Below are 26,774 nucleotides of genomic sequence, written 5' to 3' on the forward strand. Positions count from 1 at the left end.
CGTACAGTGGCTTGACTTTCCAAACTCAGAAACAAATAGGTTTATTCTGTATACAGGGCCAGGCCCACAGCCTGTGGGATCCGCCATGGGATCGGGGTTCACGTTGAGAGTCCAGGTGGGTCCAGCTGGGGTGAGGCTATCTCAGCACTCTTCTGGAAAAAGGGCACGGTGGCCAAGGCTTCCTCCTCCCGGGGAAGAGCTCGGCCACCAGCACAGAGGGTTTTCCATGTCTGGAGATTCACTTTTTTTTTTTTTTTCTTTTTGCGGTATGTGGGCCTCTCACTGTTGTGGCCTCTCCCGTTGCGGAGCACAGGCTCCGGACGCGCAGGCCCAGCGGCCATGGCCCACGGGCCCATCCGCTCCGCGGCATATGGGATCCTCCCAGACCGGGGCACGAACCCGTATCCCCTGCATCGGCAGGCGGACTCACTTTTGTCTCAGCTTTTTGATGAAGGACACCTCATCCCGATTCCGGATACCATAACTGAAAGAGAAGGAAAGGCACAGAGTGTCCGATCTACAGAAGGGCACAGTTGTGACTCCTCACCTGAGGCTTGTGAGGGATAACAGAGACCAGGTGGGAAGAGCATGGTGTCCGGGAAGGTGAGGAGGTGGCAAGGGCCATGCACACTCTTAATTCTCTCCTCCTGGCTCTGCAGCCCTGAACCGCTGCTGGTGAGAAGCCGCAGGGCCCCTTCCACTGCTCCTCTGTCTCCCGTCCTCCTGGCAGGGAGGCCTCCAGGGAGCTCCTTGCAGGAGGGCCTCAGTCCGAACAGGGACTCTCCTGGTCTCACACATTCCCCAGGAACTGATTTAAGATTCCTCCTTCCCTTACAAGCCTCTGGAGAGGACCCCAGCCCTATGGCAGGGCATGGGGAATCAGAGGGCCACAGACCAGATACTTCCCTGCTGCTCAAGGCGTAGCCTGAACTTACTCTCGGAGCTTCCTCTGGTCCTCTGCGAGCTTCTCTCCTGCAGAGGTCAGGTGGTACGTCCTCCACACATAGGACCTGCAAGATGGGAATTCAGTCAACCACGAGCAGGGTGAGCAGGGCAGCTGGGATGCAGCTGTGCATGAGGAGGGCTCAAGGCGCTCAGCTCTGCGGGGCCTGAGGCTGCCAGCCTGCTCCTTGGGCTCTTTCCCTGTACCGTGTGTACCAGGCCTGAGGCAGGTTCAAGGACGCACTGCTCTCAAAGGGATCCATGGGGTGGCTGGGGGCCAAACCCACGTTGCTAATGAAACGGGTGGCTGTACCAAGACACAGTTAACGGGACACTTGATCCAGAAGGAGACTGAGAGCTGAGAGCACCCAGGCGAGGAGCTGGCAGCTGCACCATCTGTAACCAGGGAAACCACCTCCGGGCACACCGCAAGTGCCCTAAGGTGTCCTCACGTGAAGATACCCAGCTGCCTGGGTGGGGTGATGTCAGTGAAGAGCAGCTGAGGCAGGGCTCGCGGCACAGAAGCACCTGCCCTGGCCGAGGCTCGGGACAGGGAGCTCGTTGCTCCAGGCCGCACTCTGGGGCAGAGCCCAGGTGATGAAAAGGCTCATGTCCAGCAAGTGTTCCTGTGAAGTCCAGCTCCTAGGAAGGGCTGCAAGGAGGAGCTGTGGCTGCACTCACCAGCTGATGTGCTGAATGCCCCCTTCTCGCTCCTGCCTGAGCTGCACGTATCTCTGGATGGCCTTCTTCAGGTCCAGGACTGTGGCATTCTGGACTACAACCACAGCTGCACAAATGGGAGAAGATCCGTGGTGGGAATCCACAGCCACAGCCTCAGATGGCAGGAGAGGAACCCAGAAGCTTCTTCCTGAGGCTCAAGGCAGGGCAGGGGGAGCTTGTGGCTGCCCCCAACACCCCTGGGCACGGCCCTGAGTTTCCACTCACCAGCCCTGCTAACATCTTCTCCCGTGAAGGTTCAGACTGCACGGCCTGAGGGGGAGGGCAGCACTTACGCATAACTTCTCCATCCATCTTGCACACTCGGACTGTCATTGCTTGGCCGTATTCTAGTGCTATTTGGGAATTGACCTCTTCCAAAGTAACCTGGAAAAGACCAAGGCTGGAGGTGGGAGCTCTCTTCACCACCTCAAACAGCAAACAAAAACAGCTGATAGTCTTCAAAAAGTGGTGCCACATTTTTGGGAGGTTCTTGCATATATGTTAGGATTTCCCGGTTTTTCAGCACTTTAATCTCATGTCTTATCCACGTTTTCTATGAAGTGGATAGATGCTCGGGAGAAACGGGCAAGGAGAATGAATCGCCTTGAGGAACAGCCCCTGGCTCCTCCAGGCCAGGTGCTGGGTGGGAGGAGGAACACTGGACTGGGCCCCACCGTCCGGCCTCAGAGCCCCTGATCATCAGGATCCAGGGCCTCAGGCGAGGCTGGGGCACCAACAAACGGTAAAAGATAAACATGTCAATACAACCGTTAACACAACAGAAGTTAATTTTAAAATTCCACAATGGGCAAAATAACAAGGATTTTAAAACAGGACAGTGCCAAAACTCACTGAAGATTGAGGAGAAAGGAAAAACTGGTAACAGTGATCTTTTATTTGAAAATGATATTATTTTGTTTGCCGTAAGCTTTTGTAAACCAACTTCGAGCTTTAAAAACACTGCTGAAAAGTTATGTGTGTTAACTAGTGGGGGGTTTTGGCGCCCCTTTAAATTCCGCGCCAGAGGCCAGAGCCCCACTCGCCCCCAGGCCGGGCCGGAGCCTAGACCCTCGTTTACGCCCGGAGACGCCTTCCCAAGGCCTCTGGCCGCAGCCCCCATCGACACTCCGGGGTCCGTCCGCGCCCCGACGGCCCCCGGCCCGCGCGCACCTGGATCGGAAGGTCGCAGAGCAGCGGGTCCTGTACCACCATGGCCAGACCCTCCTGGAACACGTCCACCGCCTCGGAGTGCGGCAGCGCCTCCTCCTCGTCCTCCTCGTCCTCCTCGTCCTCCTGCGGCTCCCGCCGCGCCGCGGCGCCCGCCTCCTCCAGGCTGCCTAGCCTCCCGCGGGCTCCGCCCGCACGGCCGCTCCGCGCGACCGTGGTGCGGTGCGCATGCGCGGGGACCGCTACCGCAGCCTCTCCTTCGGGGCGTTGAGGGGCGGGGCTACCTTGAGGACCAATGAGAAGTGAGCTACTGGGAGCCGGCCAGCCGCAGTGCTCCCTGGGAGCGCGAAGTCGGCGTGACTATTGGTGGGCTGGTTGGGGCGGGGAGGCTACCGGGACCAATGGGAGTTCGGAGCGTCGGAGCGCCGGCGCCGAACGGCCGCGAGAGCTGCCGGGAGAGCCGGGGTAGTCGCCGCGATGCTGCTTTTCTGCCCGGGCTGCGGGAACGGGCTGATTGTGGAGGAGGGGCAGCGCTGCCACCGCTTCGCCTGCAACACCTGCCCCTACGTGCACAACGTCACCCGCAAGGTGGGCCCCGGCCGGCCGCGCGGCGCGCACAGCGCGGAGGCCGACCCTAACCTTCCCCTCCCATCCTCTGCTCGGATTTCGCGTCCAGCGGGCCCTCTGCCCGCAACGCCAGCCTCTCCGAGGCGCTCCCGCCCGGCACGGGCACTACTCCCGTAGCCTGTGCACGACTTATCCGCCCGGGTCCCTCTTCTCCCTAGGTACCCATGTCAGTCGTTGCTCGTGTCTTTGCTTAAAGGATTATTTAAAATTGCAGCCTCTTTCTAAATTTTATGCTCCTTCCTCTAATTTTATTTTTTCCGTAAGACTCATTTGCCTTCCAATACGCCTTGCAATTTACTTATGCGCTTTGTTTATTAATACTAGGGCATAAGCTGTAGGAGGGCAGGGATTTTTCAGTTTTGTTCCCTCTAATGTTCTAGTCTGAACAACTGGAATGTTTTGCATGATCATTACGTGAGTGATGCACACTTTATTATAACTTGTTACTCTCCCTCGGTAATGCATCTTTCCATTTTAGAACACCTTTAATTTTTAGAAGTAGAGCACGTTGGTACTACCTCATTCTTAATGTTTGTATACTATTCCACCGTGTAGCTGTGTTGTGGGAGTTTAGAGTCTGAAACTATGCAAAGGGTGACATTTCAAGGACGTCTGGTAAAACTTGGAAAACAGAAAACTCTCTGCCTGGGGAGAGTGACTGGACTCCTTTTTGGCTTCACTTGTATTTGGTTCTCTTATCTTGGATTACCAAGTATCTTAGAGGTGTGGGAAAAGAAGAGGGTCACACCTAAGCCATTTTTTCCCTCCTGCTCTGCTGCTTCATCCAATCCTTGCAGAGATCTTCTCACTTCTTTTGGGGACATCCCAATCGCGGATCCTCTAAATTCTGACGGAGCATCCTGCTCTGTGACAGCAGGAACTCTGCTTTCATTTAGTATTCCTCCAGTCTGTGTTGAAGAAAGGAAGCGAAGGCTGGGGAGACACTTGAGGGCGGGTATGGTTTGGTGACCCAGGTTTGTACCGTTCACTTACTTGTAGAGTCTGAAGACCTGCTCTTGTTTATTAGGTAACAAATCGGAAGTATCCAAAGCTGAAAGAAGTGGATGATGTGCTCGGTGGAGCAGCTGCCTGGGAGAATGTTGACTCTACTGCAGGTGAGAGGGAAAACCTTTTCTGTTCCAGAGCTGTGGGTAAGGATGAGGCTGCTGGCTGTGCCACTCTGCGGCAGAGTCTGTGATGTACTTGTGTGAAGTGGGCTTCTAAAACTAGAAAGTATTTTCTTCTCTTATAATGTATTTGTTACGCAAACAATATTGGCACAGGCTTTGGAGTCCTTCAGACCTGAGTTAGAGTCTCAGGGTGTCCTTGATTTGTCTGGGCTAATCCATAGTCATAGATTGTGAGAGCACAAATGAGCGTTTGGCATATAGCAGGCACTTAGCAGGTGTGATTGGAGTAATAAAAAAACAGTTTAAGGATTTTGTTCTAATACAGATTTCTAAAAGTTAATGAGGGCTTCTCTGGTGGCGCAGTGGTTGAGAGTCCACCTGCCGATTCAGGGGACACGGGTTCGTGCCCCGGTCCGGGAAGATCCCACATGCCGTGGAGCGGCTGGGCCCGTGAGCCATGGCCACTGGGCCTGCGCGTCCAGAGCCTGTGCTCCGCAACGGGAGAGGCCACAAGAGTGAGAGGCCCGCGTACCGCAAAAAAAAAAAAAAGTTAACGATACAGAGTATTAAACTGCACTAAACATTCAGTAAAATAAATATTTATTCCAAGTTTTGATTCATTTCTGGTAGAGATTAGATGTGACCAAAGAAGGAAGGAGAGCCCTAGACATTACCTGTATTGAGAGGAGGAAGAGCTAGCGCATGATCACTGCTGTCTTTTTCCCCCAGGGAACATCCAGATCTGCTATGTTAAAAATCCAGCACTGGCAGAATTTGTCATTAGGAGATGAATTACTTACCAAAATGGGGTTTGAGAGTGTTTGAAGGCATTTCCCTCAAAAGCCAGGTTCTCAAATTGAAATCTCAGTGAAAGTAAATACGTGCCTTGGGACACTTTGAAAAGGCGTGGGATGTATGTTGAGATCTTGATAAGAACAGCCTGGACAACTTCTGCTGAGACGGATCCCTAAATTCAAGGGGAAGTGGATTGGTTGTGCGTTGGGATTTCCTCTGGGAAGATGAGAGGACCTGTCCATTACCAGGTGGTGGAGACGCACTTTTTAGGGGAATCTGCAGGGCATGGACCCTGTAATGCACACGGCAGCCGTGTCACCTTTCACATGGTGTTTCTAGCCAGTCTTCAGCCAGAGTTGAAGAAAAGGGACCCAGGGAGAGGAGGACTGTTTCCGAGATCACAGGTCTCATTCCCTCAGTGTGAGGGCGCAGTGGGAATGATAACGCTTTTGGTAACCTTAAATCGTGGTGCAGGGCACCCTGGGCAAGGGATTCCAGATGAGCTGTCTTTCATGTAACACCTACTTCTAACACGTGTGTTGGTCACAAGCATCATTTCTTTAAGTAAACGTGGGTCACTTGTTTGTTTTTCTCATTGCCAGAGCCGTGTCCCAAATGTGAACACCCTCGTGCCTATTTCATGCAGCTTCAGACCCGCTCTGCAGACGAGCCCATGACCACCTTCTACAAGTGCTGCAATGCTCAGTGTGGACATCGCTGGCGGGACTAGGGCCAGGCTGGCCCAGCTGTGTCAGCTCCTGCTTACCGTATTCCCCAGGGTGGATTCCCAGCTGCGAGTGTGGTGGAAAGCTAACCCTTTTAGGGTGGCTGGCCAGGGGCTGAGGAAATGTAGCCCATCTCCCAGTCAGTGGACTAACTCATTAATGTCCAGGAGACTGTGTGTGTGGAGAGGAGTGTCCATAACTAAGTGCCTCCTGTTTAAGGTCCTGTTCTGCATCTTTTACATTTATTGGGCAGTTGACATTCTCTCACCATCAGCTGACACTCTTAAACATTTACATTGTTTGCACAACTAATAAAGTAAAACTTAGTAGTTTATTACACTAGATGTCCCTCAGTATTTAACTGTTAATTGCAAAATGATTTAATCAAAATTTATTCTGAAAATTTAATTAAAGTTAAAAGTCTAATATCACCTTCTCCGTGTTTTAAATGCCTGAAGAAGTAGACATCAAACCCCAAAACAGGATTCCAAAACTGACTGCTATACTTAGGGCCAAACTAGTTACAAAATTGTGAATAACATGGATTTCTGTTTCTTTATGATTTATATTCTTTTTTCCTAGGATTGCAATAAACTTTAATAGGTAGTATTTTTTTTTACACTTTATACTTCCTGTGTCTATCTTTGTACTCTAAAGAGAAAAAGGACACCCTGGGCTAGCAGGGGACAGGATCTTGGTTATTGATGGATTGGTTTCTTGCTCAGACTTAATCGCTTTTTCAAATCTCTCTTTTTTTAGTTTATTGAAGTATAGTTGACTTACAACGCTGTGTTAATTTCTGGTGTACAGCAAAGTGATTCAGTTATATGTACATGTATTTTTTTCACATTATTTTCCATTATGGTTTATTACAGGATATTGAATGTAGTTCCCTGTATCTATTCTCTTCATAATGAAGTCTCACTTATGAAATAATGGGACTTAAATTTATGCCTCTGATACAGATTTTTACTTTTTTGAAACTTGTTATCATTCCAAGAAACTATTAATCTGTATGGGTCACGTGATGGTTGACCAGGTCCTGAGCTCACTGTGTCCAATTTTTTCTGTTTCAGAGCAGTTTGTGCTGGCTTTGCACATGTGGTTTTATCCTGTGGCTGTTATCTTCAGTGTCTTCTTTCTGTGCTGTTAGTTAGTTACGTTTCCTCAGATGCCTGTTCTCGTTTTTGTTGTTGGGGGCAGCGTGGATCAGTGGCGAAGGTCGTGCCCTCTGAAGTCAACGTGCCCCCCTGCCTGTCAAGTTCGTTTCCTCCTGTGTAAAATGGAGATAATAATAGTCTATTTCAGGGGTTTACAACTTTTCCTGTAAAGAGCCAGATAGTAAGTATTTTGGGTTTTGTGGGTCAAGAGTCAAAATCTAGGAAAACACAAGAAAACAAAGTCTTATAAAGAAATTCAAAATATAATCCTACAATATTTTGTAATGCGAGTCCACTGATGAAAGGAATGGATACCATTTTGCGTAATTGAGGTTCAGAGTTAGTGTTCCTCGTCATCCGCGTTGCAGACGTGCATCTCATACTGGTTCAGGCCATGAGAGCAGAGGAAGTTCACTGTTGACATTGCTGATGGATTCATAGATGCAGCGTGGTGAGAGATGCAGATGTTTTCCTCAGCATATTTGCAGGTGAATAATGCAGTGCAGACTCACAGCCTGTGAGCACTTTCTCTCTCTCTCTTTTTTTTTTTAAATTATTTATTTTTGTCTGTGTTGCGTTGCTGCACGCGGGCTTTCTCTAGTTGCAGCGAGCGGGGGTACTCTTCGTTGCTGTGCTCGGGCTTCTCATTGCAGTGGCTTCTCTTGTTGCGGAGCACAGGCTCTAGTCGCGTGGGCTTCAGTAGCTGTGGCATGCCGGCTCAGTAGCTGTGGCTCACGGGCTCTAGAGCGCAAGCTCAGTAGTTGTGGTGCACGGGCTTAGTTGCTTCGTGGCACGTGGGATCTTCCTGGACCAGGGCTTGAACCCGTGTCCCCTGCATTGGCAGGTGGATTCTTAACCACTGCACCACCAGGGAAGTCCAGGAATTCTGTTTTGTGTTGAGACTTGTGCCAGTGACGAGTGCTCGGTCTGGCAGTGTCAACCATTGCGGTATCATTGCGTGATAAACACTGCTCTGCTGTCCAGTTTGCTGACAAGATAGTCCGCACTGCCCTGTGCCTTAAAAACATGACATTCAGTGCCCACTTTTCTTATTTTGACATGCTGGGTGTGCACTCATAGTAAGCAAAAAAAAAAAAAAAGAATAAAGAAAATGGATACAACTGTATGGTGGCCCTTGAAACGCTGTTAAGGTCACTGCTGAGTTGTGAGCCGGCAGAGCAAGGGCTGGAAGCCCTGTCACCAGTACTTTGCTGTCAGCACATGAGAGCAGCTGCAGACAACACGAGTGCGTGGTGTGGCTGTCTTCCAGTGAAGCTGGATGCTGACATCTGAATTTCATAGTAGTTCCACATGTCGTATAATTCTTCAAGCTTTTTCCCCCAACTATTTAAAAATGTATAAGCTATCTTAATTAATTAATTAATTAATTTCTGTGAGGTGCGGCTTGCAGGGTCTCATTTCCCTGACCAGGGATTGGGACTTTATTTTTCATTTTTTAAAGATTTTTTTGATGTGGACCATTTTTAAAGTCTTTACTGAATTTGTTACAATATTGCTTCTGTTTTATGTTTTGGGTTTTTGGCTGCAAGGCATGTGGGATCTTAGCTCCCCGACCAGGGATTGAACCTGCACCCCCTGCGTTGGAAGACGAAGTCTTAACCACTGGACTGCCAGGGAAGTCTCCCACAAGGGATTGAACCTGGGCCCACGGCAGTGAAAGCCTTAACCACTGGACTGCCCACAGATTCCTAACCACTGGACTGCCAGGGAATTCTCCGTATAAACTATTTTTAGCTCACAGGTTTTTTTTAAAGGGTGGGGTGGATTTGGCCTGTGGGCTGTAGTTTGCTATCCTCTGGTCTACCTCATAGGGTTGTGAGGATTTATGTAGCTTCACATATAACATCCTCAGGACATGTCTGACCAATGGTGTTTGTTATTGGCTGTTCCTTTCTTTCAAGGGGCTGGGTTTCAACAGGTATTTGGTGACTCTGGTTGTATGGTCTTTTACCCTCCATCTATGGATGTTGTTTTTCTTTTTATCTCCATTTGTTATGGGAGGGGGTGGGGTGTCAGGTTGTGCCGTCAGAACACTTCCTGGGCAAAGAGGCACTGGCCTTCTTCCCGCATCTAAGTGTCCATGATAACCCACCTTTGTAGCCTTGGTGGTGTCTCCTTGTGGGGTTGTGGTGTGGGTGGTGTGTGGTCTGCTGGTCTCAGGGTAGTAAGTTCTAGCCTGACAGAGAGAAGGAAGCTCTTTTGATAAGGATACTAGGGAAGGGATGGCGCCAGTGAGTATGAAAGTACGTGCTTATAATAGGTAAGATAGGGGCCAAGCTAATTGAAATTTAAATATTAGAAGTATGATTATGCCTCTGGTCATTCTTAAGGTGTTTCACGGACTTGAGCCTTTGATTCCATCTCTCCATGGGTCCTGGTTTCTCAGATTCCAGAGAAACTAGAAACCAGCTCTGGGGTCTCTAGACCTTGCCTCAGATGTTTTGATGCACAGAATACAGACGTGCACACTCACACCTAAACGTAGGCACAGGGACACACTGAAATGTGACCTTATTTGGTACCCCAGAGAACACATAGCCAATAAGTATATGAAAAGATGCTTATCTTCACTGATAATCGAGGAAGTGCAAATTAAGACAACATTGAAATGTCTTTGCCTATCAGATTGACAAAGATTTAAAAGACTGATAATGTATACAGTTGGTGAGAGCTACAGGCTTTCTTACACATCTGGTGGGAGTAGAAGTTGGTACATTTTCAGGGGGCCACTTGGCAATATCTATCAGTATTTTACAACGGTCAACCTTAGACACAACAGTTCCACACCTAGCCTTTTTTTTTTTTTTTTTTTTAATAAATTTATTTATTTATTTATTTTTGGCTGCATTGGGTCTTCGGTGCTGCGCGCGGGCTTTCTCTAGTTATGGCGAGCAGGGGCTACTCTTCGTTGCGGTGCACGGGCTTCTGATTGTGGTGGCTTCTTTTGTTGCAGAGCACAGGTGCTAGGCACGCGAGCTTCAGTAGTTTGGCACGTGGGCTCAGTAGTTGTGGCTTGCGGGCTCTAGAGCTTAGGCTCAGTAGTTGTGCATGGGCTTAGTTGCTCCGCAGCACGTGGGATCTTCCCAGAGCAGGGCTCAAACCCGTGTCCCCTGCATTGGCAGGCGGATTCTTAACCACTGTGCCACCAGGGAAGCCCCCTAGCCATTTTTTGTACAGTACTCATCCTGGTGATTAAAGATCCAGGCCTGGAATTGTTCACTACCTTCATTTAATTTTTTTAAAATCAATTAATCAATTAATTAATTTTTGGCTGCCTTGGGCCTTCGTTGCAGAACGCTGGCTTTCTCTAGTTGCGGTGAGCGGGGGCTACTCCTCGTTGCGGTGCACAGGCTTCTCATTGCAGTGGCTTCTCTTGTTGCGGAGCATGGGCTCTAGGCGCCCAGGCTCAGTAGTTGTGGCTCGCTGGCTCTAGAGCACAGGCTCAGTAGTTGTGGCGCATGGGCTTAGTTGCTCTGTGGCATGTGGGATCCTCCCAGACCACAGCTCGAACCCGTGTCCCCTGCACTGACAGGCGGATTCTTAACCAGTGCACCACCAGGGAAGTTCCTACCTTCATTAAAATAGCATGTAGCGTATATACACCTGAAACTAATATGATAACGTCAGTTATATATATGACAATTAAATTGAAATAGCGTATGTAGGCAACAATCCAAATGTCCATCAGCGGGATTATTAAACCATGGCCTGTACCACCAGTAAAGGCGTGAGAGAGGTTTTGATGTAGTTCCCTAGAAAGATTTGGAAAAGAGCCAGAGCAGCAAGGAGGCCGCAAAGCTCGGAGTGAGGAACGAGGCCATTAAATGTGCATTTGTTGGAGCTTAGACGTGGTCTGGAGGGACTTGTGCCTGACTTCTTACAGGGGCTGCCTCTCTGAGGTCAAAGGGGACTCCCATTTTTTATTTCCTTCCTGAACTGAGACTGCAGTGCTTTTATGTTTAACACCCCCTCCACCCACCCTGGTGCTCATGGATCGCCTGAGCTGCACCTCCCAGAAAGCCTAGGAAAGGAGACCTGCTCTGTGCCTGGTCAGGGTTCTCACCTCCCGGCGCTAATTTAATACATCTCACTGGGGTTTCTTGAGAGGGACACGGCGGACAGTCATCCGCCAATCAATGGATGGGTCACCAAAGTCCACGTTCAGCAACTTTTCTGTTCCTGAGGAGTGAAAGGTAGGATTTATGACTGGGGTGATGGTCGCCTGTCATCCCCACTTGGGACAGCTGCTCGGCTCTGTGCTCGTGGTTGCAGTTGTGGGCGGCCTGTGTCAGCCTGCCATGAGAGGCCCACGTCACCCGGCGGTGCAGTTATCTCCTGAATCAGGCTGAGGGACTTGCTGCAAACGCAGGGGTGGTAGGGCGACAAGTCATCTCCAGGGCTGCAGGGTTGGGGCCAGTCAGACTTGCCATGGGCCCTAGCAGATGCGTCTGGGAAGGTGAGTCTGTAATCTGGGCTTCTCAACCACTCAGGTCAGCGTGAACCGTGCGGGACAGAGAGACTGGTGGCCCGCCATCCCAGGCCCCAGGAAGAGCCTGGGGACCACACTTGGACGAGAAGGGCGGAGGGCGTTTGGGCGGCCACCCTCACTTTACCGCCTTTGGTGTCCTGGCCTGGGGCATCTACCAGAGACGGCAGGATTGCAGTGCTGATCGCAGTATGCTGGGCTGCCGCTTCCAGGCCTGTAGCGGTCATGGGTACCTCCGGGCAGAAAGAAAGGCTCTGAGCTTGTCAGGCAGTTTGTAGTTCCTGACCTTTGTGGGGCCGAGTGAGCGGGTGTTCTGGGGCCAGGTGGTCTCAGCCGTGATGACCACAAGTGGAGCTGAGGTCCAGTCCTGAGGTTGGTAAAGGCCCTTCTCTCCCCGACACCTTTGGGGGGCTTTAGGGCAGAAGAGGAGCTGGGAGTCTGTGGACCCCCCTTGGAGCTGTGGACGGGGCAGTGGGTGAGGGTGGGATTCCGGGAGGGTTATCAGCTAAGCGAGGGAGGGGAGTAGAGGGTTCTGCTTGAATAATGTTTCAGAGCCCCCCCAAGGGACCCAAGGCATTAACACTGTCTACCCCAGGCAAGGGCGGGCCTGTGGGGAGGTTCAGGATGTGTTTCTTCAACAGTGAGGGGCTGAGTGCGGGGGACGCAGCATAAATCAGACAGGTTCTTGCCCTGGAGGAGCCAGATGCAGGGGCGGCGCCGGCTGAGCCTCGCTGCCAGTGCTGCAGGGGCAGCATGGGAAGAGCAGGGGCATCGTTTCCCCCCATTTAGCCCCGGGCCTGTGTCAGTGTCCTTCCAGCCCATGCCCATAGCCACTACCCGCCCTGCCCCCGCCCCTGTCCTAAGCAGGCTGGGCCTGGCTCAGGGGTGTCTGCTCTGGCTGGGGAGACAGCCTCAGGGGCTCGGGGGCTTCATGAAGGCTCATCACGCAGAAGGCAGCCGGGGAGAGGGGACAGTGAGGGCTCGTCCTGAGGGCCCTCAGGTCCTCTCTGTGCTCCTCTGACTTCCATCCTCGGACCTCCTCCTCCCTCTGCCCTGGGCCCCGCCCTGTGTGCCCCTGTCCACCCGAGGCCGCCCCTGGCTCAAGTCTGGCCTTTCCACGTCTCCCGGACATCCACCCCACTGAGGCGGGCGCCCGTCCAGCTCAGCCCTCTAGGAAGGCAGGCGGCAAGTGCGTCGTGGAGCCTCCTCCCTCTTCTGCCCTCTGCGCCTGCTCTGCGCTCTCCCCAGCTGGCCTTGACCTCTTCTGCTCCCTGCCCTTCCCCAGCAGGGTCGGCACCACCGTGGGAAGCAGAGTCCTCCAGCACTTCTGCCCCACAGCGTCAGGTCCCACGGTGCTGGGGTCGCCCACTTGCACACGTGGGGCCCAGAGCGGGAGCCACCTGCTCCCATCTCCAGCCTCATTTCCAGCCTCATTTCCTGGCTAGTCCCCGTCTTCCCCAGGTTCCAGCTGCTTCTGGAGAGCCAGGACCTGGATTTCTTCCTCCTGCCCCAGCAGAGAGGACAGTGGTGGATAAGTGTGCATTTAAGCAGCAGCCTCCATTTCACCCCCCTCTGTGTCTGCCAGCTTCTGGGGTGGGCAGGGAGAGTAACAGGGTAGCCCTCGCTCCCCATTAAAAATACAGACTCTGTGTGAAAGGGGACAGAAAGTGGGTGCAGTAATTGCCGTGAAGCCAGTCCGGAGGGTGTGCTGTGGTGCACCCGCCCCATGACAGAGGCCTGCTCTGGCTGGGTGGTTCGCCTGGCAGCAGGTGAGCGCTCAGGGGAGCAGAGGGCCTGAGTCCTTCTGGAGACCTGGCCCTGGGCTGGCAGCGTCTGTGGGCCCCGAGGCCCGGGTCCAGTGCACGGCAGCCCATGACTTCATGTTGGGCTGGGAAACCAGGGCAGGCAAGCTGTGGGGACCAGTGGTCATTTGGGCCAGAACTTGACCCAGAGGCCAGGGAGGAGGTGGGGTCCTGAGAAGGGGCCAGAGTGGTTGTGTGCTGAAGGTCCTGATGGAAAGGGACAGTGCTGGGTGGACATGTCAGCCAGGCTCCCAGCAGGATGGGAGGTGTAGTGGGCGGCTCTGCCCGAGGGCCCAGATTCTGGGTCCCGTCCTCCTGCCGTCACAGCCGTCCTGTGACCTGGTCTTGTCTGAGCTGTGATTAGGCCTCCCTGGGGCTATCCCAGTGCCTCTTCCAGGACCAGGGAGTAGTCAGGTGGGGTTTCTGCCCCACCTGGCCCAGTGTCTGTTGCCAAGGATGGGGGCAGCCCTGCCTCAGTGTCGAGGCTCCCTGAGGAGAGAGACTGATGCCCCGGGGAGGGGGAAGCTCACAGGCTCGCATGGGAGCTGGTGAGGCAAGTGCCCAGGCCAGGTGACCAGTGCCCCCAGTCCTGCAAGTCTGGTGTCTCTGGGCCTCAGCCTCCTCGTCCATAGGAGGGTGGTGGCCCTGCCCGGCTCACTATGTTTGGACAGAATCGTTGTGCAGAGGAAAAGTAGGGACCCTCCCCCTAGATGGCCGAGTTGCCATGTGCCCCGCCCACCTCTCCCCAGGGTGGGCCTGGCCTGCTACTTCGCACGAGTGTCCCGTGTGGGTCCTGTCCTCCCCATGCCTGCCCCTGGGGCTGGATGAGCTTGGAGCGCCCCAGTCCACGCTCCTGAGTCAGCCTGTGGCCGTGCTGGCCCAAGTCTCACAGATGCAGGTGTCCCTCCACCGCTGGGGCAGTGGCCATCCCCACTGTGGCCTGGGCCAGCTCTTAGCCAGGCAGTGGTGGCTGTGCCTGAGCCGCCCCCATCCTGGTGCTCCCTCTGATCCCGTCCTCATGCGCCCTGAGAGCCAGCTGCTGCCAGGCTGCCTGTCTCCATCCAGTGGCCGCTGCAGCCTCTCCTGCCGTGGCTGGTTGTAGCAAGTGATGCTTCAGTCTAGGGAAGGGTGGGGTCTTCTTGACTGTTGGCCTTGACAGGGGTCCATCCTGTGGGTCCACAGAGAGGCTGCGGGGGGGGGCGGGGTGGGGGGTGTCTGCTACCGGGTGAGTGTGTGCGGGCTCCTGGAGCGCTTCCGTGCTGTGGTCTGTGCATGTCTGCTTCTCTTCTGCTTCCTTATCACTCATCAGGCTTGCATAACCAGGCTGGTCCTGCTTCCTGCAGAGGAGCTATCAGTGTACCATCTGGAGCTGCAAATGGGGTGACAGGGTGTTAGCGGCCTGTTCACCCCCAGGCGCTTCTCAGCACCCGGCCCCAGTCTCCAGGGATCCTGGGGCTGACACCCCTGCGCCGAGAGCCCTGCTCCCGGGGGCGCTCTCCTCTGCAGGGCACCTGGGGACAGGCGTGTGACAGACAGCATGTGGGAGGTACTCGCTGTCGCATGGACACCCCGCTGCCATCCTCCTCCACTTACCTGGGGCAGGGCACCAGGATGGGAGCAGCTAGCTGTGCGACCCTGGGGTCAGCTCCCTTGGCAGTGACCAGGGACGGACCCCCACCTCATGTGGCTCTGGTGGGAATTCGCGTGGGTGATGTGCCTCACACAGTCGGCCCAGGTGTGGGACCAGGGGGTCCAGCAGAGCTTCCCTGTGGTTGTTGTCCGCGACCCCATTCCCCCAACCGTGTCTCCTCTGCGGGAGGGGACCTGGGCCCAGGGATGGGGGGCCTGGCCCAGAGAGGCGCCCGCTGGGCAGACCTGGACACGTGGCTGAGTCAGAGTCCAGTGACCTTGGGAGGCCTGAGCTGGAGGTTCTTGCCGGTGCTGCTTGGACAGCGGTGCTCAGCCTCCTTCACGGGACAGGGTGAGGGTGTAGGTGGTGACCCACTCGGAGTGCCCCTCATGGGAGCACCCACTGGGGCACTCCTCACACAGCCCCTCAGCCCAGCCCCTTCCAGGTTGGACCTTGCAGAGCGAGGTCCTGATACGAGAGGTGGGCACCTGGCTCCTGACCTGCACCTGCATCTGCGCCTGGGTCGGCTTGGGCGTCTCTGTCCCAGGGGATGGAGGAGGTGAGGGCTGGCACTGTGTGTGTGGGGTGCTGTGGGGGCAGAGCTGGGGCAGGGTTGCCCCCGTCAGGCTCCACGGGGAAGGGTTGGGTTTGGGCTGTGTGGGCACTCGTCTTCCTGAGATCAGCCGGGGCTTCAGCCCCACCCAGGTTGCACGCTCAAAGCCCATCCCCTTGGGGTCTCCCAGCCCTGCACGCGGTAACTTCTCCTGGGCTCGTTCTCTGGGCCTGCCCTGTCGGAGGGGTCAGCTGCCACGCCCCCCACCTCCCCCAGCCCTGCCCTGAAGCAGCCACTGTGGGCTTGCAAGGGTCACTGTTTCCAGGGTCTGGGACTTTCACGTGCCACACCAACAACATCCTCAGGATTGACTGCCACTGGTCTGCCCCAGAGCTGGGCCAGGGGGCCGGCCCCTGGCTGCTGTTCACCAGGTGAGGCCGGAGGGCAGGGGGTAGAGGGCAGGGGTGAGGGTAGGGAGCCGGCCTGGTGCAGTGGCCCTTTGGTGCCGACACGTGCCCTTTCCAGCAACCACGCTCCAGGCAGCAAGCACAGGTGCGTCTTCCGGGCCAGCGTGTGTACAGTGGAGCTGCCACCCGAGGAGGTGATCACGCCTTCTGACAACTTCACCATCACCTTCCACCGTCACATCTCTGGGAAGGAGCAGGTCAGCCTGGTGGATCCACAGTACCTGCCCCGGAGACATGGTGAGGCCTGGGTCAGTGCGTTGGCCGGGAGCATCCTGGCTACATCACCCCCACGGCCCAGTCAGTGCTCCTGGTCCCTGCTGACGGATCCAGGGCTAGGATCAGGCGGGGCCCCTGGGGAGGGGGAGGGTTTTGGAGGAGGATGTAGGTGCAGGGCTTTGAGTTGGGGCAGGAGCTGCAGTTTGAGTCACTTGCGATCTACTTCAGTCACAGCAGGAAGGACTTCAGTAAGACACTAGGAAGAACTTCCAGCAGCAGCTTAGATTTGAAACTCACCTTGTCTGGCTGCAGAGGCTGGAGGAAGTCATTGCTATCTTGTCCCACCTGGGGCTTCTCTGGACCAGTTTTCCAGTGAGGCCTCTGCTCTGAGAAGGCCTTGGCCACGTGCCCCATCCTTCCCGGGAATCTTTCCGATCCCCAGTCCCGGGTGTGCTGGCCCCCACACCGTTACACAGCTTCATTCTGTTTCAGTGAAGCTGGACCCTCCCTCTGACTTGCTGAGCAACATCAGTTCTGACCACTGTGTCCTGACCTGGAGCATCAGTCCTGCCTTGGAGCCGCTGGCCTCACTCCTCAGCTATGAGCTGGCCTTCAAGAGGCAGGAGGAGACCTGGGAGGTAAGGCTGGGTCTGCCTACCCTAGGGGCCTCTCTCTCCTGGGAGCAGCAGCCAGGGTCACTCCTCGTCCCATCTAGGGTGGTGTCACCTTGGAATTGTGAGGAGGGAAGTGACCAGAGACAAGGGTAAGTGAATGCAGGTGTGGTGAGTGTGCCGGTGTGTACGTGTGAGCGTTCACAGGGCATGCCTGTGTGGATGAGTGTGCATGCACGTGGATGCATGTAAGTGTGTGGACATGTGTAAGTGTGCCCACATGTGTGTGTACACGTCCTTGAGGGCTGATGGGCCCAGTCTCACCCCCAGCGCCTCCTAACTCTTCTCCACCCCACAGTGGGCTCGGCACAAGGCTCACATCGTTGGGGTGACCTGGCTGAAACTTGAAGCCACTGAATTGGACCCTGGTTCCGCCTATGAGGCCCGGCTGCGCGTCCAGATGGCCACACCGGAGGACGCGGTGGCGGAGGAGGAGCGCTACGAGGGCCCATGGAGTGACTGGAGCCAGCCTGCCCGCTTCCACTCCCCCAAGAGACAAGGTGGGCGTTGCCGCCTTCAGGGGCCTGGTGGGGCCTCCCCGCCCCCTCGCATCCCACCCCTTCCCCCTCCTGGGACCCCCTCCCTCGTGGCCCAGTTGACTGCCTTCCCCTGGAGGTCTGAGATGTGTGAAGGGGAAACACCTGCCAAGTGCTGGGCCTCCCAGGGAGCTGCAGCTCCCGGTTTCCTTGGAGCGAGTGTGGCCCCAGCTGCACAGTAGGCTGGCGCTACTGTCTCTGGAGCCCGGGCAGGGCCTCGTCTGCTTAGGGGGCTGGGCTGACCCTTGTGCACAGAGGTACTGGAAGGGATCTCGGACCCTGGTGACCTCATGGATGGGAAAGGCAAGGCCCAGGGGTGCGTGATTCACCCAGAGTACTCTCGGAGGCGCGACAGACACCTTCCATGTTGGCCCAAGGCGCCCGTCCAGGTGCCTTTGCCAGGTGAGTTTAGAGGTACACAGCCCTGGGCCCTTCCTGCTATAGGTCTCCTGGTCCCTTCCTGCTGTAGGTCTCCTGGTCCCAGCTTTGGGGCAGCCCGACAGCACCCTGGTCTCTGTGTCCATCTTTCTCCTGCTGACCAGCCTGACCTACCTGCTGTTCAAGCTATCACCCAGGTCGGTAGCCAAGGAGTGTGTGTGGGAGTGTGTGCATGTACGTGAATGCGTTATTGTACATGTGGGTGTGAGAATTTGTATGTGCATGAGCGTGTGTGTGTGTTTGTGGGTGTGGGGTAGGCGGTGCATTGAGGGCCCAAACCCGCAGCCCCTCCCCCAACGCTCCTGGGTGGGGAGGGGTTTTCAGACCTCTGCCCTGGACCAGTGGGGATGTCCCCAGTTGCCAGGTGCATGTGGGTGGTGGGCAGTGTGGCCTAAAAGAGCCCTGGAGGGACCCAAAGTCCCTGGGGCCAAGTCGCCTGAGGCCCTTGTCTCCTGCCTCTGGAGGTGCTTGGCGCTGGCTCATTGGCACAGTGGTTCTATGCAGACAGTGTTGGGCATCTGGTTTCCACGGGGCCCTGTTTCCCGCCCTGATGGGTGCCACGGACAACCAGATGAACAAGAAAGCCCTCCTGAAACAAGCCGTCACACATGTCAACTTACGAGAGGGCGTCCAGGGGCCTCGTCCCGCAGGTGACCGGCCAGGCCTGGACGGGTAGCAGAGAGGATGAGAGGAGGTTGGACAGAGGCAGCCAGGGTGAGGGAGGGATGGGGTGCTGGGCAGGGCCCGATGGGTGGCCAAGAAGGCCAGGGAGGGCTCAGGCTTGCCCTCGGGTCCCAGGAAAGCGCCTGAAGCCTGGTCGCGTGGGATGGGATCTGGTTTATGTTTTGAGAATGGAGTTTTGTGGTACAGGTGAGGAGGAGGACCTGCGGGGTGGCCAGAGGTGGGCTCCAGAGGGAGGCAGTTGTGTGTGAGCTGGCGGGAGAGGCAGAGCTGGAGCAAAGTGCAGGGAGTGACAGGGTCTCCGGACGGGAAAGTGAGGGGACGTGGGGTGGATGCGATGTGACTGGTGGCCCCTGATGCCACCCTGGGCTGGGGAATTGGGACAGACCCCCAGAGAGGCTGGCGAGGTTGATCTGGACTTGCTGGGTCGGAGTCTGGGGCGCCGTCCTCAGGGGAGGAGCAGTGGGTCTTGGGCGGGTAGATCCAGTGCTCGGGGAGAAGTCTGATGGGGTTCCCGGAAGTGCTGTCTCCCCCTCCGGCTGAAGACACAACTGGTCACCCCCACCCTCGAACCCGCCATCACCACTCACCTTAAAGGGACCCATGTCTTGGCATAAATCAGTTCTGTGCGGTCATCAGCAAGGGGGCCGCAGGTGCCAGGTGTCAGGCCTGGACGCAACGAGAGGAGAGGACGACAGCAGCACCGGCGGGGCAGGGCTGGTCCCTGCTGCTTGGAAGGAGCCGCGTCCCTGGCAGTGACCTCCTGGAGCTGGGCCTCTGACTGCTGTCCCCTGACCTCAGGATGAAGACAGCCTTGTACCAGGACGTGCCATCCCCAGGCCCGTTCTTCCAGTCCCTGTACCGTGTGCACAACGGGGACTTCCAGGTGCGTGACCCGGTGGGCCCGGGGTGCCCAGATGTCTGGACTGCCCAGGGTGTGGGCTCTGGGTGAGGGTTGGGGGCCTCTGTCAGTGCTTTGAGCTTTTTTGGTATATATAGTGGTATATATAGTATATATGTAGTATATGTATGCACTGTGACTCAAAGGGGCCAAAGACAAATGAGCTTTATTCTCTATGGCCGAGTGCTTTTTCTTCTCATGTCTCTGATTCCATTGCTGACGGGAAAAAATGTAAAGTTTCTCATGACATTATCTCTGCCTCTTCTGGTTTGCAGCAGTCCTTGGAGGTAAATGGTCAGTTCAAGGTGCCAGCTCAGGGGGCTGTGTGCATCTGAAGGCATCTGTGTCTTGTGCTGCTCCTGGGGCCCTCCCTGGTCCCTGGGCTACTCTGGTGGCCCTCATGGAGTGCCTGGCCCCTCCTGGCCCCCTGGGTAGCGATGAGTTGGCCCTACACCCCCCCCCCCATCGTGGTGCCCTGGTGGGCTCTCACAAGCCACGACGCTGAGAACAGCCTGGAGGCCCCGTTGGACCCTCCCTGCTGGCCTGGTAGTTCCTGCTCCACAGGCAGCAGGAGGGGGAGGAGGAGCTCCAATAGGTGGTCTCTGGTCCCCACCCTCTCGGGCCCCTCACTTTGGGCAGAGGATGGAGGTGGTGCTGCCCGGGTTCTCCCACACCAGCTCTGCGTGGCTGCCTTCCGCCTGGCCCTTTTCTCTCTTAACGGGGAGTCTAGTTTTCAAGCTTGTCATCCAAAAATATAATTTGAAGCTTAAAGCCGAGCACTTTGTCAGGGCTGCATGGGGGGTAAATGTTCTGATGCCCTGCACTCATCTTCTGGGCTGCAGGCACCCAGCCCCTTCTCTGTAGAACCACAGCACCTGTCAGGGGTTAGTTAGACTCCTTGGGAGGTGGTCTGGAGCCATGGGCTGGCTCTCCAGGGGGCAGGACAATGATGGAAGGTGTGGTGTGTGGTGCACTCGATGGAGACTCCTGGTCCCACCTAGGAAACAGCTTCCTTTTTTCTTTTTTAAAAAAATTCTTTTCCATTATGGTTTATCACAGGATACTGAATATAGTTCCCTGTGCTATACAGTAGGACCTTGTTGTATATCCATCCTATATACACTAGTTTGCATCTACTAACCCTAAACTCCCAGTTCATCCCACCCCCACTCCCTTGGCAACCACAAGCCTGTTCTCTATGTATGTGAGTCTGTTTCTGTTTTGTAGATAAGTTCATTTGTGTCATATTTTAGATTCCACATGTAAGTGATATCATATGGCATTTGTCTTTCTCTTTCTGACTTACCTCACTTAGTTTGATAATCTCTAGTTGCATCCATGTTGCTGCAAATGGCATTTATTTCATTCTTTTTTATGGCTGAGTAGCATTCCATTGTATGTATGTACCACATCTTCTTTATCCATTCATCTGTTGATGGACATTTAGGTTGTTTCCATGTCTTGGCTATTGTGAATTGTGCTGCTATGAACATAGGGGTGCATGTATCTTTTTGCATTAGAATTTTGTGTGGATATACGCCCAGGAGTGAGATTGCTGGGTCATATGGTAGCTCTATTTTTAAATTTTTTAAGAAACATCCATACTGTTTTCCATAGTGGCTGCACCAACTTACAGTCCCACCAACAGTGAAGGATGGTTCCCTTTTCTCCACACCCTCTCCAGCATTTTTTATTTGTAGAGTTTTTAGTGATGGCCATTCTGACTGGTGTGAGGTGGTAGCTCACTGTAGTTTTGATTTTGCATTTCTCTAATAATTAGTGATGTTGATCTTTTCACGTGCCTCTTGGCCATTTGTATTTCTTCTTTGGAGAAATGCCTATTTAGGTCCTCTGCCCATTTTTCGATTGGATTTCTTTTTGTTATTGAGTTGTATGAGCTGTTTGTGTATTTTGGAAATTAAGCCCTCGTTGGTCGCATCATTTGCAAATATTTTCTCCCATTCTGTAGGTTTTCTTTTCGTTTTGTTTACGGTTTCCTTTGCTGTGCAAAAGCTTATAAGTTTGATTAGGTCCCATTTGTTTATTTTGTATTTATTTCTGTTGCCTTGGGAGACCAACCTATGAAAACACTGGTATGATTTATGTCAGAGAATGTTTTGCCTGTGCTCTTTTCTAGGAGTTTTATGGTGTCCTGTCTTATGTTGAAGTCTTTAAGCCATTGTGAGTTTATTTCTGTATATCGTGTGAGGGTGTGTTCTAACGTCATTGATTTACATGCAGGAACAGCTTCCTTTTGGAGGTAGGGGCTCTCCTGTGGCCCCACAGAGGGGTCCAGGTCTGCTGACCTTGGCCCCAAGGTGCCAGGCCCAACAGTACCTCCTGTGTGTGTGTGCGCGTGCGTGCGTGTAGTGGGGTTCGGGTGAGGGTGCCCGAGCTCTGCAGCTGCTGGCAGTGTGTGAAGCAGCAGTGTCTCCAGCCCTGTCACCATCTGTACCCTGGTTCAGGCCTCTGTGAGCACAGGCCTGTGCTGGGAGCCAGGGGAGGGTCCTGAAGGGAATGGGGGTTCTGTGTTGAGGCTGGGCTGGCCCGTGGGGGGAAGACAGAATGTTCTGGGCACAGGTGCTCTTGGCCTCTGGGAGTGGATGTCTTGAGAGCTTCCTGGAGGAGGGGAGGCTGCTCCCACGGTGAGTCTTGAACACACTGCCTGAGGCCTTCCCTCCTTCTGTGCTCTGTTCCAGACCTGGATAGGGGCCCACAGAGCTGGTCCACAGCCAAACCCGGACTGCACGGGCCCCGCACGAGGAGCCTGGGAGACCCGTGTCCAGGAGGCCATCGCTTTGCTCACCTATGACCCGGTGGACGTGGGGCCATTAGCGGCCCGGGAGGAGGAGGGGAGCCCTGGCACTGGCCTCCCAGCAGATGCGCTGCCCACAGGATGTGTGGAGTTGGGGGGGCCGCCTCCCGCCTACCTGCCACAGGAGGCCTGGGTCCCCGCAGGCCCTACCAGGCTGGCTCCCCCGCAGTCCCAGGGCAGCAGCAGCGACTACTGTGCCCTGAGCTGCTCCAGGTGGGGCTGCCCCTCCACCTTCACAGGAAACGCGCAGAGCTCTGAGCCCGACCCTGCCTTGGCCTGTGGCCTTTTCTGTGACGAGCAGAGCCTGGATGCCCGGCCAGGAGGTAACTGTGCAGGCGCTGGTCACAGTCAGAGGCAGGACGCTGGTGGATGGGCCGCCTGAGGCCCTCCTGCTCTCGGCAGACCGTGGGCTCCGTCCCCACGGTGCTGCAACACGTCCGTCCTGGGGAACATGGACCAAAGTACCCGGAGCCAACGCTTGACTGGACCTGCGGAGGGCCACCCATGCAGCGGTCAGATGTCTGGTCTGGATGGAGACAGGGGGCTCTCCCCTCCTCCCCTCCCTCTGCATCTGTCGGGAGGGGCCTCCTCTGCCCTCAGCATCCTGCCATCCTGGCCCCCCGTCCACCACTTCCCTCCCCGCTTCTTGGCTTAACCCCAGGTCCCACAACCAGTTCTGCCCTCAGTCCCTTAAAGGGCCAGCCTGGGCCCCGTGGACACAGGTGAGACACCGTGACCAGGCCTAGTGTCCTGTTTATGTGCCTTCCTGAGGTCTCTCCCCTACTGAGATTAAAAGGGACATAGCAGCTGTTTCAAACTGCTGGTGGCTGGGAGAGGGGCCCAGAGGACACAGGAAGGGTGGTGTCTGGCTATTCCTGGGCTTTCTGGGCTCCACGAATAGCAGGGGGAGGCTCAGTGACCAGCTCCAGGGAGGCCGCCTCCCCGCCCCTCCTTGTCCTCATCCTCCCATGGCCCCCGGGGGCTGAGAGCTGTGGCCAGAGCCCCCAAGGGTCAGGGCCAGAGTGACCACCCAACAGTGGTCTTGGCCTCTGAAGGGCCCTGCCTCTACCCCCACCCCTGTGGTCTGGAGAGAGAGGGACAGAGCAGAGGGCGCCTACGTCCGTCCCTTAGGGCTGCCATAACGAAGTCCCACAAACTAGGTGGGAGATTTATTGTCTCACAGTTCTGGAGGCTGGAAGTCTGACATCTAGGTGTTGGCAGGGCCGTGGGGGCACCAGGGAGGATCTGATTCATGGTTCCCTGCACCTCTGGTAGTTTCTGGCTTGGGACAGCGCAGCTCCAGTCCTCACAAGGTGTTTTCCCTCTGTGTGTTCCTGTCCAAAGCCCCTCCTTTTATGCCAATGTAATCATAGTGGATTAGGGCCAACCTGAATGACTTTATTTTGGCTGGATTATCTGCAAAGACCCTATTTCCATATACGGTCATGTTCACATGTACTGAGGGTTAGGACTTCAACATATGAATTTCTGGACAGTGCCCCTGCCAGCCATGTCCACCTCCCTGCTGGCCTGAGGCGCCGTGGTCCCTCCCGGGGCAGCCCCGTCCCTCTTACTCGGGGCCTCGGGCAGGAGACCCTATTCCGCCACCGTGCTGCAGGACTTGGGTCTGGTGCTGGGATCCTCCACCCAGTGAGGGCTGGACCAAGACTGTCCTGGTGTTGGAGGTGCTGAAGTACTGAATGTGGGATAGATGGAGGTTTGTCTCCCTGGGTGCTGAGCCAGAGGGGGCACCTCTCTGGGGGCTCCAGGGTCTCCTGCACCCTGAGCAGAGAGGAGCACATGCAGCCCCAGGCCCCCAAAGGCAAAGGTCCCTCTGGCTCAGACAGGCCTTCCCCTCCCCTCTGTGTGCCTGTGGAGCCCTGAGGTTTTTCAGGGGCCGCAGCAGAGCCGGACCCTGGTCAGCAGGGACAAAGAGGACCCCGCATGTATCTTTAGTATCCAGAGAGTGGAGGGGTGTAGACGGAAATGAGGTGCAGGCACCATCCGCTCTAACCAAGGGTAAAAATACCAGCGTGACTCCACTTCCTAGAGCCAACCCTGGAACCCCCAGCTGCTGTGTATATGACAGCAGCTGCATGGCTCCTGTGGCTTCACGTGGACTTGGGCCCCCATGGGATTCCACACCCGGGGACAGTGTTCGTTTGACTAACACACTCGGTCCTGGTGGCACCTGAGTGAGGAGCTACTCAGAGGCCAGTGGTTGTAGGTGAGCCGCGCCCGCCCCTCAGGACACATTCCTGGCAGTACCTGAGCCAGGTGCCTGCATGTCGTGGGGCTCAGAAAATGCTAATTTCCACTTATTCCGACGAGACGACCCTTGGAAACCGCACGCTGAGATCGCAACGTTCGAAAGACCCCGTGAGCCCTGGTGAGGGGTCACTGATCCCCAGGCGTCTAGGAAGGAGTCAGGGAAGGTGGCCTGGGACTCGATGAGGAAGCTGCTGGTGGAGGAGCTGAGTGCACGGTGTGGCTGGAGCACAAAGGTCCAAAATGTGGCTGGACCGGGGAAGACCTTGGAGGCCAGGCCAGGGCAGGGTGAGGGGAGCAAACTCACCCTGCTCAGGGGAGGCTGCAGGATGCTTTCTCTTTCTTTGGCTTTTGATGAGGTGAAGTTTACATAGTACGAAAGTAACCATTTTAAAGTGTACAATTCAGTGACATTTAGTATGTCTGTAATATTTGCAGCTCCCACCTCTATCTAGTTCCAAAACATTTTCACCCTCCAAAGGGAAATCCCCTGCCCCTTAAGCGGTCACTCTCCTCCCCACCCTCCCTCTGACCTCTCGCCACTACGAGTCCACTTTCCGTCTCTATGGATTTACCTACTGTGGATATTTCATATAAATGGAGTCATATAATGCATCGCCTTTCGTGTTCATTTTTTTCTCCTAGCGTAGTGTTTTTTCTTAAAAATAAATTTATTTTATTTATTTATTTATTATTTTTGGCTGTGTTGGGTGTTCGTTGCTGCACACAAGCTTTCTCTATTTGCAGCAAGCGGGGCCTACTCTTTGGTGCTGCACGCTATTGTAATATTTTTTTTTTTCATTTCGAATTCCAATTTGTCCCCTACATCATTGCTGATTGCCTTAGTCCATCTAGGGCTGCTATCACAAACTACCACAGACGGGGTGGCTTATAAACAATAGCAATTTATGTCTCCCAGTTCTGAAGGCTGAAAGTCTGAGATCAGCGTGCCAGCCTGGCAGGGTGAGGGCTTGCTTTCTGGTGGCAGACTTCTCCTTGTATCTCACATGGAGGAAAGGGGCTAAGGTCTCTTTTACAAGGGCACTAATCCCATTCCTGAGTATTCCACCCTCATGACCTAATCACCTCCCAAAGGCTGCCCCTCCTACCATGATCACATGGGTGTTAGGATTCCCACCTGTGGATTTTGGGGAGACACAATCATTCCGACCATAGCACTGTGATATAGAAAATCAGTTGACTTTGGTTGACCTTCTACTTTGCTTTTCCTTACCTGTGTATTTTCTGATCAAAGCACAGGACTGGTGGGCTCTACTTCAGTTGGAATTTCTAAATTATGGCATTGAATAATCAGAACACTGAATTTCAGAGATTCACCAGGACTGTCGGAGGGGATGAACTGACCACTGCTAAACTGCGAGTGGGGCGTGTTGGGCGCTGCATCCCGGAGGACACAGCTGGGATCGTGTTGGCAGCCCTGAGTTCGCAGGGGGGAGGTGTGGCGTCCTCTCAGGGATGTTAGTCTTCTACGCTTGTCTCCTGGACTCTGCCACATGGTGTATCTCTATTTCTCCTGGAGTATTTCAGCAGGACTTATTTTATAAAAGCATCCCTGCATGAAGGCTTTGGGCACTCTTACTCATGGCACCCTGTGGTTCTTAAAGATTCAGGGCGTTTACGGGGAGAAGTCCCTGCAGAGAAAGAGGAGAAACTCTTGGGCCGTGGAGATGGCAGTCCTGCGTCCACCTGAGGGCCAGATGCCCCTGTGTTCTTGCCCTCAAGAGTGTTGTAATGGTCCTTTTTTGTTACAGTGTTAACACCGTTGAAAAAATAAATGGACACACTGAAAAGTAGGTGTATTAAAACTCGCAGCATTATTTAAGTTTAAATGTAGTATTTAGACCCAAACCAGAATTTATTAAAAATGTTCTTTTCTGGGGACATCCCTGGTGGCCCAGCAGTTAAGACTCCACACTCCCAATGCAGAGGGCCCAGGTTCAATCCCTGGTCAGGGAACTAGATCCCATGTGCATACCACAACTAAGAGTTCACATGCCGCAAC

General features: G+C 54.7%; 3 protein-coding genes across 3 annotated transcripts; 2 read left to right on the forward strand and 1 right to left on the reverse strand.

Moving 5' to 3' along the window:
- Positions 1-25: 25 nt before the first annotated feature.
- On the reverse strand, positions 26-3,075 carry SNRNP25 (small nuclear ribonucleoprotein U11/U12 subunit 25; the record flags this gene model as incomplete). The annotated part of the gene is made up of 5 exons (XM_060079259.1): positions 26-484; positions 936-1,010; positions 1,624-1,729; positions 1,956-2,046; positions 2,833-3,075. Coding segments are annotated over 5 exons (573 nt in total), but the record flags the coding sequence as incomplete, so codon positions are not given.
- Positions 3,076-3,252: 177 nt separating this feature from the next.
- POLR3K (RNA polymerase III subunit K) lies at positions 3,253-6,732 on the forward strand. The gene is made up of 3 exons (XM_060078212.1): positions 3,253-3,417; positions 4,484-4,571; positions 5,984-6,732. Exons 1-3 carry the CDS (start codon positions 3,307-3,309, stop codon positions 6,109-6,111), a joined length of 327 nt encoding a protein of 108 aa, XP_059934195.1. The 5' UTR covers positions 3,253-3,306; the 3' UTR covers positions 6,112-6,732.
- A 6,767-nt stretch (positions 6,733-13,499) lies between these two features.
- On the forward strand, positions 13,500-22,865 carry LOC132476682 (interleukin-9 receptor-like). Its single transcript, XM_060078801.1, is given in 10 exon segments — positions 13,500-13,542; positions 15,651-15,871; positions 15,873-16,189; positions 16,284-16,462; positions 16,754-17,079; positions 17,411-17,612; positions 17,904-18,091; positions 18,093-18,223; positions 19,569-19,653; positions 22,368-22,865. Coding segments are annotated over 10 exon segments (2,190 nt in total).
- The last annotated feature ends 3,909 nt before the right edge of the window (positions 22,866-26,774 follow it).

This window comes from Mesoplodon densirostris, chromosome 16 (assembly GCF_025265405.1).
Source record: "Mesoplodon densirostris isolate mMesDen1 chromosome 16, mMesDen1 primary haplotype, whole genome shotgun sequence".
Lineage (NCBI taxonomy): Eukaryota > Metazoa > Chordata > Mammalia > Artiodactyla > Ziphiidae > Mesoplodon > Mesoplodon densirostris.

What these genes read in the sequence shown, in the direction of transcription:
- POLR3K (XM_060078212.1), top strand. Translation starts at nt 3,307, where the DNA reads ATGCTGCTTTTCTGCCCGGGCTGCGGGAACGGGCTGATTGTGGAGGAG. An exon ending in TGCACAACGTCACCCGCAAG is followed by an intron (nt 3,418 to 4,483) that starts GTGGGCCCCGGC and finishes CTTGTTTATTAG; the next exon opens with GTAACAAATCGGAAGTATCC. An exon ending in GAATGTTGACTCTACTGCAG is followed by an intron (nt 4,572 to 5,983) that starts GTGAGAGGGAAA and finishes TCTCATTGCCAG; the next exon opens with AGCCGTGTCCCAAATGTGAA.